The sequence below is a fragment of the Miniopterus schreibersii genome (assembly GCF_964146895.1).
Source record: "Miniopterus schreibersii genome assembly, chromosome: 1".
NCBI classification, from domain to species: domain Eukaryota; kingdom Metazoa; phylum Chordata; class Mammalia; order Chiroptera; family Miniopteridae; genus Miniopterus; species Miniopterus schreibersii.
In genome coordinates, this window is record NC_138101.1 from 164,178,390 (window position 1) to 164,194,858 (window position 16,469).

The 16,469-nt window shown below is 47.6% G+C and overlaps 1 protein-coding gene across 2 annotated transcripts in view; it reads left to right on the forward strand.

Annotated features, from left to right (window-relative positions):
- Positions 1-6,024, forward strand: part of CORO2B (coronin 2B) — a 118,450-nt gene extending 112,426 nt beyond the window's left edge. For both annotated transcript variants that reach the window (XM_081131723.1, XM_081131722.1), the window contains exons 11-12: positions 321-460; positions 4,053-6,024. In XM_081131723.1, the coding sequence (XP_080987849.1) occupies positions 321-460; positions 4,053-4,184 (272 nt within the window). In that variant the 3' untranslated portion in view covers positions 4,185-6,024. The remainder of the gene's footprint in view (positions 1-320; positions 461-4,052) is intronic.
- The last annotated feature ends 10,445 nt before the right edge of the window (positions 6,025-16,469 follow it).

Consider the following 16,469-nt stretch of genomic DNA (forward strand, 5'->3'; position numbering starts at 1 on the left):
ACATGCCCAGGTTTCGAGCTCATCCCCAGTAGGAGGTGTGCAGAAAGCAGCCGGTCAATGACTCTCATCATTGATGTTTCTGTCTCTTTCCCTCTCCCTTTCTCTCTCTGAAATCAATAAAAAAACCACATTTTTTTTAAAAAAAGAAGCTAAGACTATGCAAGCTTTGCCTTTGGTCTGGCTCACCCCGTTCCCCTCACACATCCTCCTGTTGGAACTTCCCCTCACACTTGACCAACAGTCAGGCAGGTGGTAAATGAAAGACTATCACGAGGCAGTCCATCCACTGTCAGTGAGAACATGTCCCTTGCCTTTCTCAGATCCCGTGCTGATGTCTTTGAAAGAAGGCTATAAGAAGTCCTCGAAAGTGGTATTTAAGGCTCCCATCAAAGAAAAGAAGAGCGTTGTGGTCAATGGAATAGATTTATTAGAAAATGTCCCACCCAGGACAGAGAATGAGGTAAGGAACATAAGTTATTACCCCCACAGGCCCTGGAAGAGTGAGACCTTTACATTTCAATTATGGGCTTCGGGGTATAAGCCAGCTCCATTCTGGGGCCTTTTTCTTTCTGTGACAAACACCATAAGTTGCCTGCTGTTGGCTTCCATTGCCTCTGACCCCAGTAAATAGAGGCTGAGATATCATAGGGATTGGATGCCCCTCCCCCAACCCTCGAATTCACTAACCCACACAGTTACTGTGGATTGGCAGTCTCCTCTGGAATCCACTCCAGAATGTCGCTGTCATTTGGTGTTACAGGAGATATAAATTCCTGGCTCACAGAGGAAAGCCAGTCTCGTGCATTATAGCACTGCCTTCCTTCCTGGCGCTGCAGTACTAATGAGACCTGACAATTTCCTGTTTTGTGAAGATGTTGGATGTTTATGGAAATGCTCTTTGTACCATTTGCAATGGAAGTATTCAGGAGCAACCATAGCTGGGCCTTGTCCCTGCCCCCAAAGGCTTCCCTTTCCAACCACACCTTCAGTCTCTGGTGCCAGTAGTGTAGCTCAGCCAGGACCTGCAGAACTCCTACAGTGTGCCAGTTACTTGGCTTGATGCAGCCGAGGTAGAGATGGCTGCATAGACCCACGTGTGTTTGAATCCTGGCTCTCCCATTCCCTGGCTGTGCCTCAGCAAGTTTCTTGACCTTTCTAAGTCCATTTCCTCATGGCATAACAGAAATAGGAAATGTTGTGAGCATGAAAGAGATCATCTTGAAGTGTCTAACACTAGCCCGAGCTCTTATTAAGTGCTCAAAGAGGCTAACTACTGTATTAGTTATCTATTGCCATGAAACAATCCCAAAACTTAGTGACTTAAACCCACAAACATTCATTATCTCTTAGTTTCTGTGGGTGCCTGAGACTCAAGGTCTCTCAAGAGGGTGTGAAGTGTCATCCAGAGCTGCAGTCACATCTGGTGGCTCGTCTACTTCCAAGTTCATTCATAGGGTTGCTGGCAGGACTCATTGCCTCCCAGGTTGTTGGACTGAGAATCTCAGTTCCTCGTGGGCTGTTGGCCAGAGGGGCCCGCTCAGGGTCTTTCCGCATGGACCTCTCCGCAGGGAAACTCACAACAAGGCAACTGGCTTCCCTCAGAGTGATGGAGGAGGAGAGGGTGTTCAAGATGGGCGCCACAGTCTTTTGGAACCTAACCTTGGAAATGACATCTCATTATTTCTGCCATATTTTCTTCATTTGAGGCAAATCACAAGGTCCAGTCCCTTGAGGGGAGGGGATAACATGGGGGCTATCTTAGAGGCTTCTTGTCACACCAACTTATGATTACCACTATTATTCATAAAAATAAGACTATTCTTGACCTCTGGGACCCCACAGTTTTAAAGTAGAAATTGACAGGCAAACATAATTATTATATAACATGCTTATGTGCCATTATAGAGGGATGTTGAGATTTCTAAGGCTGGATGAAATCATGTGATAAATGGGATTTGCTTTAAAATAATCCCCAAGTGGGGGGTGCAGGAGAAGTGGGCAGGAGCAGATATCAAGAATAGGTAGATATCAAGGGGGGAAAGCAGTAACACATGCCATTGGTTGAAGCTGGCTGAGCAGTACTTGGACATTCATGGTGCTACTCTTTTTACTTTTTTACATATTTGGTATTTTCTATTAAAATATTTTTCTGCAAACCCTGAGAAGGTAGAGGTACCGGAGTTGCTTTGCTAGCCCAGGTAGGCCATATCAAGAGCCTGAGCTCAGTTCTAGTGCTGGTGTGGAGAAGGCAGTGTTTACTAGTTAAGTTGAATGCCATTCAGCTAAAGATTTGTCTGTGTGAATGAGAACTGAGGACCTGGAAGAAAATTGTAAAGGGTCTCTGAGCGGACAAAACAGATGCCACACTCTCCCTACACTAACGCTTGTGCACCATCCTCATTGTGAAGAAATTCACTCAGAGCCTGCTAACTGGTTTTACCCACAGTTTTAATCTTCACAGCAGCTTGGAAGCAGCCAGTTAGAAAATGGGGCTGTAAACAGTAGACACATTGATCCAAGTGTGAAAAGATGACTGACTGGTAGGTTGACACATGGGAGGAGACTTATGGTTGCACAACTCTGTAACTTTACTAAAAATCACTGAATTGTACACTTAAAATAAGTGAAATTTATTGTCAATTATACCTCAATAAAGCCTTTTAATACAAAAGTTGAAAAAATTATGCAAAGAAATTTTGAGAATTTGGGAGACACAGGAGTGTGTAAGAGCAAATAACATATTTTCCCTCAGACAAAACCAGGACTGGTTTGTTGGTTTAAAAAAAAGTCAGTTAAAGGAGGAAATCATAAAAATGACATATACAGTCTTTAAACTATTTATTTTCACTTAAAATATATACATTCATTCAACATATTTTGAAGCAGGACCAAGACCGTTTCTTTGAGGACATCCCTGGACAGGCTCTGCTGTGTTTTGTTCAAGTAAATCACACTTTAAACTCCAATTTCCAGTTTCTTTCACAAAGAACAAGAACTTAAAGTCAATCTGAAAACAAAAGCCTAGTTTTTTCAAAGTTTTCCCCAGTTTTTGAAAACGACAACGTTATTGAGGTTTAATTCACCTGTGGTAAAATTCATCTTTATAGTATACAGTTCCATGAGTTTTGACAAATGTGTAAGAAGTTCTGATGGTCGTGTAGCCACTATCAACCATCCAGATACAGAAAATTCCCCAGTTTTGTGGTTATGTCACCCATATCTCATTCAGCAGCTGCATGTTTAGCATCAGCTTTACCAAGAGTTTTCTAAAGCATTCAACTTAGTTTTTACAGAAGCAGCAACTATCTTTTTGTACTCACATTTTATCAGTTTATATCATATTTCATTAAATCATGCAATTATAAGAACAAATGCTACTCCCACCAGGAAGTTTGAGGATGAACCCAGCTGTTTGTTGGTAACATTCAATTCAGTGGGGTCCTCCAGTAGCCTCGGCCTTCCAGGCCTCAGTGTTCTGTGGGCATCTGTCAGTCCATTTTATAGAACAAATGGAGAGACGGGTTAATCCAGGGGTCGTCTAATGAGGGTCTGTCTTTGCCTGTGCGCATGCCAGCAAATGGATCAATGCCCAGTGCAGACTTTGGCGAACCTGTGATAGTTCCATGTCAGCAGGAAAAAACGCTGGATTCCATTCTGTATCCTGAGCCTCCTGAAGCAAACATTTTAGAAAGGTTTCCATCCAGAATGGAGCTAAACGTATTAGGTGTGAGATGTTTGGAAAAATGGCCTGTGTGGACTCACCCCTTGCTCAGGGATCCTGAATCAGGCCCCGGACAGGTCTATTGTTTTTTTCCTACTTCACAGGAGAAAGTAAGAGCCTTGAGCTGAGTCTGGAGAAGGCAGAGCTGTGGTGACATCAGTCAGCTGGGACACCACAGGGTGGGAGCAGTGGAAGGTCTGGGGGAGGAAGGCGGAGGCTGCTATGGGGAGCCGAGGGGGATCTGGAGAGGGGACCTGCTCAAGAAATCACCTTCTCACCTCCTTTCTCCCGGCCCCCCTGGCCCTCTGTGGCCCTCTCTTCGTCCACCCAGCTCCTCCGAATGTTCTTCCGGCAGCAGGACGAGATTCGGCGGTTGAAAGAGGAGCTGGCGCAGAAGGACATCCGCATTCGGCAGCTCCAGCTGGAACTGAAGAACTTGCGCAACAGCCCGAAGAACTATTAGCTCTCGGTGGGGCTGCTTTCTGGTCTCTCCGTTGTTTCTACTCGTCCCTTAACTTCCCCTTATCCCGTGACCCCAGGGACAGAGCCAGGATGGGAGCTGGGGGAGAGCCTGAGGACCCCACCTGCCATCTCAAGAACTGGAAGCTGATCTTTGACCTCTTGACCTCATGCTAATAAGAGTCCCCAGCCTCTCCTGGAGACCCACCGCTGGCAGCCCTTTTTCCTGCCACCCCAAGAGCCTCCACTTCCCCTCTGCTGGGCAAAGACCACGGATTCTCTGAGGGGTGCCCTCAATGGCCCAAGGAGCAGAGGAGGAAACCAGGACCCCAGTAGACTTAGAACTGGAACATTTCCCTTGCAAAGGAGGCTGCTGCCAGGACATCTCGGCACCCTCTGCTGGGGCTCACAGCATCCCTGATAGACCACACTGTAAGGGCTGGATGGCAGGCATCACCTGTTCTTCCTCCCTCTGCAGCCTTGGAAGCCAGATTCACCTGACAAGGGTTGCAAGCAGCCCCTCTCCTTTCTATCTCTTGCCCCCACTCTCTTGTCTTCAGGGAATTAAGAGGATTGCTCGCCAAGGCCATAATGACCCCTTGCCTTCCCATGATTCTCTTCAAAGCTCTTGCAATACCCTTTTCCCATTTAATTTGTGAAGCAGGCAGGGAATAGTGTTCCCATTTAACAAATGACAGAACTGAGGGTTGCATTGACAAAATGACTTACTAAGTCACCCAACAGATCAACAGTGGACCCAGGATTTAGGGTGTCGACTCCAGACCAGGGCCCTTCCCACTGCATCAAGATGCCAATCCCTGGGGCTTCACCAGTGCCCAAGTCTCTGTGGAGAATGAAAACTGGAAGCCACTTCTACTGTCTGCCCAGCACCAGGAGTGCCAATGTGTCACACTGCCCAGTTGAGGCCCCTCACACTCAGTGCCCCTCCATCTCCCTGGCCCCCATGCCCTGCCCCCCCCCCCAGAGGACTCCCTCTGAGATGAGGCCTCTTCCTCCTGGAAGCTGAGGCTGAGGAGGGTAGAGCTGGGGCCTGGAGAAGGCAGAGCAGGAATCTGTTTGCTTCAAGGGGTGGATGACACTCTGCGTGTGTCTCTCGCCACTATTATCTCAGCCACTTTCAGCCTTATGCTTGTAGAATGACCACAGTCCCTCACGTCGGCATAGCACTTTAAAGTTTACACAGGTCTTTGACACATCGGATCCCATTTGAGTCTCCCATCAGCTCCAGGAGGTAGGGAGCACTCTTTCCATTCTGCAGGTGAAGAAACTGGGAAGGGGCCTGAGGTCACAGGACTCTGAGGCGCCACATTTCAGCTGGTCTTCCACTCATTTTCTTTTTTTCTCTCTCCTTTTCTCCATTTCCCACTGCTCACAGTGTCCATAAACACTGCTCTTCTCAGAAAAGTCACAGTTTTGGGGTGAGATCTGGCCTGGGAATCAAGAAATGGGTGCCCACCCCTCTCTCTCATTAGCTAGGACCTACTAGACACATTGTGCTCCACACCTGCTTTTCCCAGGGCCACCCTGCAGAACATCCATCCACAGAGGTCAGGGCTCCCTTAGCCCCTCCAGGTGACCTGGGCATGGGAAGCCCTCTGACCCCTGGATGTTCCTCCAAGAATCTTCCACACCCTCTCGGCCAGCTAAAGCAGGGTCTCCTCTCCTCCAACCCCTTGCAGCTAGACAGTGTTAGCTCTCATCTCCTCCCCCCCATACTTCTTGAGCTTTTTTTCTTCCCCATTGACCTTTGTGGTCTTCTGTGATTATTTATGCTGCCTCCCAAGGATAGAACTGAAATAAAATGTTTTCAACTTATCAAACCTGGGCATGGCCATTTCACTTAAATTTGGGTGATTCCTGCTCTTGGTTACCACAGTATCTTGATGGCCAACTCCCCAGCCACAGCTCCTTTGCCTTTCTGGAACAACAAACCACATCTGTACCTATGGATATAATTTCACACTTTCATTCACCTCAGCAAGGCTTCTGAACCTCAGCACTATTGACATTTGAAATCAGATAATGTTTTGCTGTGGGGGCTGTCCTGGGCAGTGTAAGATGTTTAGCAGCATCCCTGGCCTCCACGATCAGATGCCATAGCAACCCCGACACAGTTGTGATAAATAAAAATATCTCTAGATATCCCCCAATGTCCCCCCTGGGGTGTCAAAATAGCCCCCAGTTGAGAACCACTGTTCTACAGTTACTCAGCAGGCATCTGCTTCGTGTCAGCCTTGTGTTGAGATCCGGGGCATTCACATTTTACACTGAAATGATACACAGTTTACAAAGCAATGCTCCACGTACTCGACTCTTCATTAACAGCAGCTCTAGGTACATTCTAATATTCCCATTTTCAAGAAAGCAGTCAGGTCCAGAATAGTGACATGCTCAAGGCACTCAGCTGGTATAGTGTGGAAGACATACAAGGGATGCGTATTTTATGAGCCCAGAACCAGAGAAGGGACGAGCTCCCAGTCTCTAGCCAGTCAGTGCTGGGCCAAGTCTGTCTTGGGGGGAGGACTGGGGCCTATCATAGACAAGGGATGTTGAGCAGGGGCTGCCAGCCACTGGGACACCCTCATCTGTCACCCAGCCAGGGTTGTCATGGAGCAGAGTTGTCAGGCTGCAAAGTGGGCAGGCATGTAACAGTATGGACACCACAGAAAAACACAGGAGAGCCAGAAGAAAGCAATAAAAGTCTTAGAAAAGAGAGCTGGAGAGGAAATGAATAAGGGCTGCAGAGGAGCAGTGGGCAAGACACCAGAAACTGGGAGGGGTTGCTCCACACCCAGCTGTGCCTCTAACTGGGTGCATGACATTGAGTAATTCACTTCTCTCTGGGCCTCACTTTCTCCATCTCTAAAATGAGGGGGCAAGCCCCTTTTAGAGTCACTTCCTGGTCTACCATAAGTTTCTATTATACCAGCAGTTAGGAGAATGGGACAAATCCCCAAGACCCACCCATTGTCTGGCACAAGCAGTGTAAAGGAAAACCACATCAGGAGAAGGGAAGTAGCAGGACGGCTTCCTCCAGGGTTTAGTGCAGAAAAGTACTTTTGCTAAACATGAATTTGACAAAGACACTCCAGGAGTTTCTGCTTTAGATCAATTCACAAAGTCCTGAGCTTGAAAGAATTGCTACAGTCATTAAGAGTCTGGCCTTCATAAGCTTCTCCTGGGATGCTGAGGAAGATGGAGCTAATTCCTTGACTAAAGCTTCTCCACACATACCCCCCAAATCCTACTCCACCTGGGCCCAAGGATCAGGTAAATGGACCAGGTGATCTGTCTCATGTGTGTCTCTATCCCACCCAATCCCCACTTCTGAGCTTAACTGGGCAGCTCTTTAATCATTACTCATGGCAAATTGTCCAAGGTCAGGGTCAAATGTGATTTTCCCCCAAGTAGCCTGTTTTCTCAACTGCGTGCATTAAGTAGGGACAACTCCCCATTGGCTGTCTGTGTGTCTTTTAGTTCTTCATATACTACAATATATTATGCCTAGTCTGTCATGCTGATCCTGCTGCCAGTGATGGCCCGGCCAACCACAGTGCATTATTGTCATAGTGGAGAACAGCAAGTTCCCTCTGGCTCTTTGAACCTGTTCTTACTGCCATGTTCCCCACCAGGTAGGCACTTGCTCCCTCTTTTCTCCAGTGAGGACATAGGCTAAACTCCAGACCCTTTTCTTCTATGGAGAGGTCCTTCCTGGGCATGCATAGAACTCCTTGTCCTGCCACCCAGCACCTACTTGGATTTTCAACTCAGTCTAACACCCTAGAGTAGCTGGGTCTACTCAGTACTAGGTGCTGGGAACCCAGAGACAGGAAAGAATCAGACCTGCCTTTGAGGGGCTCTGGTCAGTGGTCAATCCATAGCATCATGTCACCTAACAAGACGAAGAGCCCTTGGGGCTAGAATGAGCTTCACCCTCTGCTTGGTTCAGCATGGAGTAGGCACTTGTGGGATTTGCTGACTCCCAGGTTCTCATCCAGCCAGTGTCCTGAGATCCCGAGATGGACTTGGGCATTTTTAGACTCTCTCCTGATCCTGGGCAAACATCCCAGACTGCCAGTGGACCATGCAGAACGTGGCTGCTTCTTCACTGAGGGAAATGACCTCATACTGAAAACACCCCCTACACGCAGGGCCACCACCCTCAGCCTTGCTGCATGGAGCCGGGGCAGACACTTCCCTCGACCACAGGAAGCATGGCTACATCCCTCCCCTTCTCCGCTGGGTTTGCCAGCCTGGGGACTGCAGGCCTGTGGCGCAGGGAGGGAAGAAGGCCCTGTCTGGCTGTTGGCAGAAGCTCCTTGTATTCTGTGCATGTTTGTTTCTATTTGGGAACAACCTGCAGCCTGACTTTCTTTGGAGTTTTAATTCGGTAACAAACACAAACGGGTCAGCCTTCCTTAGAGACAAAGTGAACACATACAGGGTCCGGTCTGAGGAGTTGTAGGAAGCTCCTGCTCCAAGGCTTCTCCCTTATACTTGGCTGTCACACTGCCTGGAATCAATCAATCAATCAATCTCTCTCTCTCTCTCTCTCTCTCTCTCTCTCTCTCTCTCTCTCTCTCTCTCTCTCTCTCTCTCTCTCACACACACACACACACACACACACACACACCCATTGGCCCATAATCCTTTTGGGTTAAGCATTGTCCTTGCAGGAGCCCTCTTCATACTCAGATCCCTGCGATTGGAGTGCTAATGTGAACAGGGCTAACTGACTGAGTGAAGGAAACAGGGACAATGAAAAGGAGAGGCCCAAGTGGGAGGAGGGAAGTGAGGTCAGAGATCCCAGGTTTCAAGGTCACAGTGAGATTCAAAGACCAGGAAGAGTTTGCCAGGAGCTTGAATCCAGCCAGCAGGTGGCAGATTATGGCCTTCCTACCAAGCCCATTTTTCCTAAACTGGGCCTCTTCTGCCACCTGCCACCCCACCCCAGAACTAATGAGCCAACCAGAGGCACCAGGGCCTCGTGGCAAAGCAGGCACACAGGGTAGCCAGATGTGAAACTCCCCAAAGGGAGCCTCAAAAAGGGGCGGCCGCCCATCCCGCCCGTTTCCAAGGAGCGACCAGACGGGGGCGCTCACCTGACCGCCTTCCGAGGGGGGGGCGCCTGCCCTGAATAGTTGGAAAGAGGCTGCCTCTGGATCTAGGTTCGCGTCCCAGCCCAGCCCTTGACCTGTCCTGTCACCTTGAGCTTCCCCTCCAAGGGACAATGATAGGGAGGAGCCTGAAGAGTGCGCAGTTCTGTTGGGCTCGGGGCCCAGGAGGCAGCAGAAGGAAAAGCGGGGAGCTCCAGGGGAGGGGAGGGGAGGGGAGGGGAGGGGAGGGGAGGGGAGGGGAGGGGAGCAAAGGGAAGGGAAGGGGAGGGAAGGGAAAGGAAGGGAAGGGAAGGGGAGGGGAGCGAAGGGAAGGGGAGGGGAGGGAAGGGGAGGGGAGGGAAGGGGAGGGGAGGGGAGGGGAGCAAAGGGAAGGGAAGGGAAGGGGAGGGAAGGGGAGGGGAGGGGAGGGGAGCAAAGGGAAGGGAAGGGAAGGGAAGGGAAGGGGAGGGGAGCGAAGGGAAGGGGAGGGAAGGGAAAGGAAGGGAAGGGAAGGGGAGGGGAGCGAAGGGGAGGGAAGGGAAAGGAAGGGAAGGGAAGGGGAGGGGAGGGAAGGGAAAGGAAGGGGAGGGGAGGGGAGGGGAGGGGAGGGGAGGGGAGGGGAGGGGAGGGGAGGGGAGGGGAGCGGAGGGAAGGGGAGGGGAGGGGAGGGGAGGGGAGCGAAGGGAAGGGAAGGGGAGGGGAGGGGAGGGGAGCGAAGGGAAGGCGCGGGGAGGAGCCGGCGCGGGAGTCGCGGTCGCGCAGCTGCCCCAGTCCGCCGGGTGGCCTGGCCGGGAAGTTCCTGATGAGAGAAACAGGACCGGCGTCCGAGGAACGGATACAACCCCGGGGACGGAGGAAGAGGGGCCGCGGCCAGGCCTCGGGAGCCCTGAATCCTAGACGGGGAGCCCAGGAAGGACCTGCAGCGGGAACGGACACCTCCCTCTGGCAGCGCGAGGGGAAAGGGTTTGAGGGCAGCGCCGAGCCAGGAGCCGGGCGGAGCTGGTGAGGGGTAGCCCAGGGGGCGGGGCGGGGCCGCGGTCAGGGCAGACTTCGGAATGGACGTCTCTGGTCAGGGGCGTCGGGCCTGAGGAGAGGGGGCGGGGGGAGCGCCCCGGCCTGGAACCGGAGCTGGGAAGGGAGATGAGCCTCCCTCTGCCAACAGACGGGCCCCGGCAGAGGTGGGCAGGCTTTCTCCCTCTCTTAAACCAGCGCCACCCCCAACAGGGGCCCTCAGAGGATGCTGGCAGCACCCTGCTTAGCAAGTGTCCTTTGGACTTGCTGACAGGAAGGGCGTTCTTAGAAACCTTGTGTTATTTATCACGGAAAGACCTGGTTGCCCCTTGGGGCTGCTTGGCACTGTCATGTGAAAGTCCCCCACCCACCCCGGAGTCTCCCACCCTGACTTGTCCCCCACCAACCCCTCGCACATTTGTTTGTCCTTTGGCTAAATCATCTGCAATGATCTTGTAAGTGGCTAATTTTACCCCCTTTGCCTACTGGAAGATTGGAGACAGTTTTCATTCAAAAGCTATTTTATCAAGTGCCTTTTCTACACCAGGTATAATCTTAGGTGCTGGGACTAAGGAAATAAACAAGACGTGGTTCTTGCTCTCAAAGAGGTTCCACTCTGCTTTACAGTTAAAATTCTATGCAGTGCAGAGAAAATGTGTGCAAGACTGAGGTGATTAGCAGTGGTTATCTCAGGAGGGTGGGGTAACAGATTAATTCTATTCTTTCTTAATAGCTGCATTTTTCTATAATAAACAATCTTTTTCAATATGAGAGGAATATCTTTAGTTTTAAAGATATTCCAAAGACATGGAAAAGCTTAGGATTTGCCCCCAACTGTTCCCCTTGGGTTGGAACCTCAGGCTTGTTCTGTTCAGTTCACCAGGTATGGGTACCGGGACTTTTCTTGCCCCATCACCACTGCCCCTCTGGCCTTGTGCCCCCACACCCACAGGGGTAGGTGGATGGGGTGAGCAGACTCTGGCCAGGTGTCACTTCTGTTGGTTACTTGATAGGTAGGGTTCTGACAGGAGGCTCCCAGCTCCGCACCACTGAGGTGCACAGCTCACAGGGATCCCTGCACAAGCAGAGGTGGCAACAGATTTACACTGGGACCTTGGCTCAGTTTCCCCTGGACCCACTTGAGGCTGACTTGGCCTTCCCTGATCCCTCTAGGTCTGCTCCCACCCACTGACCTCCTCCCCCTCCACCCCAAGTGGCCCCACTTCCTAATCTTGCCTATGGAGGAACAGGGTACACTGGTTCTTCACCTCTCCTTGCCTCAGTCTGCTGTTTGTGGCATAAACCCTGTGACCTGCTTTCTCTGGCATTGAGCCCTTTCTCTTCTTCAAGTCAAAACTCTTGGATTTCAAGACTATTGTCTCAGCCATGACTTTTTAAAAATTTCAGCTCTCAAAATACTGATGTTCCCTTGGGCAATAAATACTTCTGGCTGGGGTGGAGACAGTATGCATCAGGAACTACAGATAAACTGTTATTTCCAAAATCCACTCTCTCCACCCTCCCCTCAATATGCACACATGTGCACATGAACACGTGTGCGTGCACACGCTCACGCACACACACACACACACACACACACACACACACACACAGTATGTAACTGGATCATTAAAATGGCCAGAGAGACTAAGATCATATAAAATGGGAGAAATTTAATTAATGATATGGAACTGAAAAACAGTGTTCTTTTGCTGATTTCCGATTAACATCTGTTGGACAATGACATTCTATTAGGCGCCAGGGATATTGAACAGATTGAGATACACAAGTCACTGACCTTGGGTTTGCTGAGGGATGCAGATGTTTGAATGAATAATTACAATCCAGTACAGTAAGTACTGTGTCAGAGCCGTATATAGGAACAACCAAACAGAAGACAGAGGAAGACCTCATGGTGATAGGCAACCAGAGTTGTAGTTTTTATTTATTGAGATACAAGTGATACATAACATTATGTAAGTTTAAGGTGTCTAACATGTTGATTTGATACATTTCTATGTTGCAGTGTGATGATCACCATAGTATTAGCTAACACCTTCATTCTGTCTCATAATTAGCATTTCTTTTTTGTTCTGAGAACATTTAAGATCTGGTTTCTTAGCACTTTTGAAGTATGTATTACAGTGCTGCGTGCGATCACTATGCTGTGCATTAGATCTCCAGAACATACTTATCACAGGTTGTAGCCTTTGACCAACATCTCCCCAACCTCCCCCCTCCCCGCCCCAATCTCTGGTAACCATTATTCTATTTGCTGTTTCCACAAGTTGGGCTTTTTAAGATTACACATAGAAGTGCTCTCATGCCATTTTTGTCTTTCTCTGTCTGGCTTATCTCACTAAGCATAAAGCCCCCAAAGTCCATGTTGTCACAAATGGCAGGATTTCCTTCTTTCTAGTAACCTGAGTTCTTGGAGTGAAAGCAATTTTGCACCAGAGAAGGGAGAGTCATTCCAGTCAGGGAACCGCATGAGCAAAGTCACTGAGGACAGCTGGCATGGTGTGGATGGCGATGAAGTCACAAAGGCCCGGAGTTGCTGAAGCCAAGGAAGAGGTGGCCAGTGGACAGTCTACAAAGGATCTTATACTTAGGCTATTTATTTGGAATGCACTTTTAAGTAACGGAAAGCCTCAGGAGGTTTTTAAGCATCAGAATGATCAAATGAAATTTGAATTTGAGAACAATTCATGGGAAAGATGGAAAAGAGAGAGAGAGACTAAGGGCAAGAATCCTGATGAGGAGTTTCTGGTATTCAGGTGACATATGAAGGGGACTGAACTCAAAAATCAGAAGCAGTAAGGAGGAGATGTGGGACACCTCTCCCACAGTATGTAATAAAATACCACACTCTGAGTTGCAGAGAGTTTAAAGGAATAATTATTCTTAGGGGTTATGAAATTGATTTTGTGAGTTGCAACTAGCATTTTTTTAATAGAATAGAATAGAATTCAGTAGAATAGGAAAGAAAGTGTCCATCACACAAAATAAGGGCAAATATCTGTGTATGAAACTTTGTTCAGTAACATACATGTGCGTATTGCTCTGTATGTGGGAGAGAGGGAGAGGGTGGTGTGTGTGTGCTGAGATACAGGGTAAAATATGTGTTTTTCACTGTGGCTCACAATCAACCAATTTTGAAAGTCACTGATCTAGAACACACTCATGGTGCAAAGCAGAGAGTAATTGCCAATGGGATTCCCAGGAGAGAGAGACGCGGTCCTGTGGCTGTCGGGGATGGCTTTCCAGAGGATGCTCGGGAGCAGAAAGTAGACCTTGAAAGAGGATAGGGTATGGATGTGAGAGGAGAGGATTTGGCGTCCCTGGCAGAGAAAGGCCTTGAGAGGTGGGTCCCAGCAGTCCTACAGGATTCCTCCCTAGCCTTAGCCGTTCCTAACAGCCTCAAGATAGTTATCTTGGGGGGATAACATTTCAATCTCAACACAGAAAAGCATTTGCTGACAGCTTATCTTTTCCTCCAGCACTTATGTAAAACTTATCTCCAAATAGCCCATGTCTCTTTTGACCTTCTGCACAGGGGCACCAAGTTCATTCTCAAAACAGCTCACTTGACTAACAAACAAGGGACATTTTCCGTTTTCATGAAAACTCTCAAGAGAAACGGAATTGAATGAGCTGAGACCTGGGTTCAAGTTTCAGCTCAGAAGCGCATTTGTACAGTCACTGAACATTTCTAAACTCCACTTTTGCCCCTCATAAAATGGGCTCATCAGAATTACCTATTTTTTCTCCCAAACTTGTGAGCATCAAATCTAATGACATAATAGCTGGAAACCTAAATTACTAGGAGTGAGGACCAGTTTCTTTTCCCATTGGCCAGAAGACTCAACTAATGTCCAATCTCCCAAAGAATAAACATGATTTGGCAACCTTGTTATTGTTATGGCAGATAAGAGAAGTTATTGTTTTATCAGCTGGCACCAGAGTTCCTTTTAGGAAAGGAAGTGTCATTGTTTAGGAAAATACCTTGATAGGCCCCTTGGGATAGAAGGTGAGGCTTTGAGGACATGGGTGGGGAGGAAAAGCCAAAGATAGCTTAATTGCTCCACCTAAGAAATGAACAAGAATTTAGGATTCAGGAAGAACAGAGGAGAGAGGAAAAAAGGAAAACTAAGCAACGTGGTCAGAGACTAAAACCCTAGTGGGTAAGAAAATTGGGGAAGCTTTTTAATAACAGATCTCTGGACTGCAATTCTGCAATCCACCCCTCTTTACAATGTAATCCATTCCCCCAGATCTCCAATAAACGTCTATTACACAAAACTACCTTGTGGGAGCAGGGTTATGGGACATCAAAGAGAAAGGGCTGTGTTCAACTTTGGAGGCAATTCTGGAATAGAGATAAAGGTGTAGCCACAAGAAAGCAAAGAAAGATATTTAGAGCCAGAAGTGACACAGATTTATAAGTCCAGGGAATTCATAGAAGTCTTGGAGAAAGGGGTTTTCTTACCTTGTAAGATGGGGGTTCAAACAGTTAAAGAGAAAAGCACAGAACCGAAAATGGTATCACTTGTGCTAAATGTCCATGATACAAATCCTAGATTTAATAGCACATCTAATTGCAGCATCTTCCCTTCCCAGACACATAATCTTAACCAAGCACTCTGGAATTTTCTGTTCAAGCACCAGTAAGGTAATCTGTCATGTGGGCCCTCTCTGTCCCCCATAGAAAAAGAGGCAGTCTGCATGATAGAAACCCTTCCTCCAAAGAAATGATGTCTCTGCCCAAAATAATCCTTTCTTTTCTTTTAATAGTTCCCTGTCCCACCTTTCTTCCTATAAAAACCATCCATTTCATACAACCTCTTCGAGCCTCCTTATAGTTGCTAGATAGGATGCTGCCCAATTCATGAATCACTCAGTGAAGCCAATTAGATCTTCAAATTTACTCAGTTGAATTTTGTTTTTTAACAATATCTACCACATGTAGAGTTGAGGTGTTAGGATTACCACAATAGACATCTGAAGCCATTAGCTATCCAATTCTTGTCTATCATCATGATAAATATTTTTCCAGGCTTCTCTCTGGGTGATAAACATTTTTCCTGGCTTCTCTCTGGATGAAGTCAATATTATTTGGCTATTATTGATTGAACTTCAGTCACAATTTAAGAACCAACCACACGAGGGTACATCAACTTCTTTTTTCTGACTGCATCCTGACCAACATAAACTCTGGGCAGTGCTAATCTAATGCAGTTAGGGAATTCCTTTAGGATAATAATCTATTACTTATGCATGTTATTTAAAGCTTCTTCATCTTATCTCATCGAACACTGGGTCTTCAAAATAGCCCCTTGAAGCCAGAAAACTATAGACTCTCAATTCCATGTTAACAATGAGGAAACGAAGGCCCAAAGGATCAAGTATTAAATTTGGATTAGATGTGAGAGGTAATCTCAGAACTTAAGGAATGTTGAAGAGATGAGATAGAAATGCATGAAAAGTCAAATAACAGCATTAAAAAAGTAGGAATAAATATAAAAATTAAAGTTATAAGGAAAAGCACAATTAATTGTTGTAAGAATGCTAGAAATCGCCATGCATTCCAAATCAAAATGGGGCCAACTCAACCTCCTCATGACCCCACCCACTTCTTTCAATCTTTATGATCTCCCAAGGCCACCATTGTCTCCACCAGGATTACTGTAATAGCTTTCTTACTAGTCCTCTGACTCCAGGCTTGTCCCTCTAATCAGTTCTCCAAACAGTGATCTTAAGAACATGCAAATCTCATCCCTGTCCCTCCCCTACTTAAACTCTTAGTGGCTCCCCAATGTGTAATCTAACGTAGAAATTCTTTAACCTTACCTACAACTCTTTCTTGTCTCTTATTTCTCAGGTCTCATCTCTGCCATTTGTTACCTGAAACTCTTTGTTCCTTGTGGAATGCTATATAATAAAATAAGTATTTGGTCTTTGTTTCTTTTCCTGGCGCAGAGCTCCTAAAACCTTTGGGATTTCCTGAGTAATAGGTGTATCTTCCCTTATTCATAAGGAGTCACTTTCTATCACACCTGAGTTTATACTAATACAGCAACTTAGGGTGGGATCCCTAGAGAGCCTCAGGATGGGGCTAGTCAGCAGAAAGACCTAGTGATTGGAAGGTCACCCACTGACCT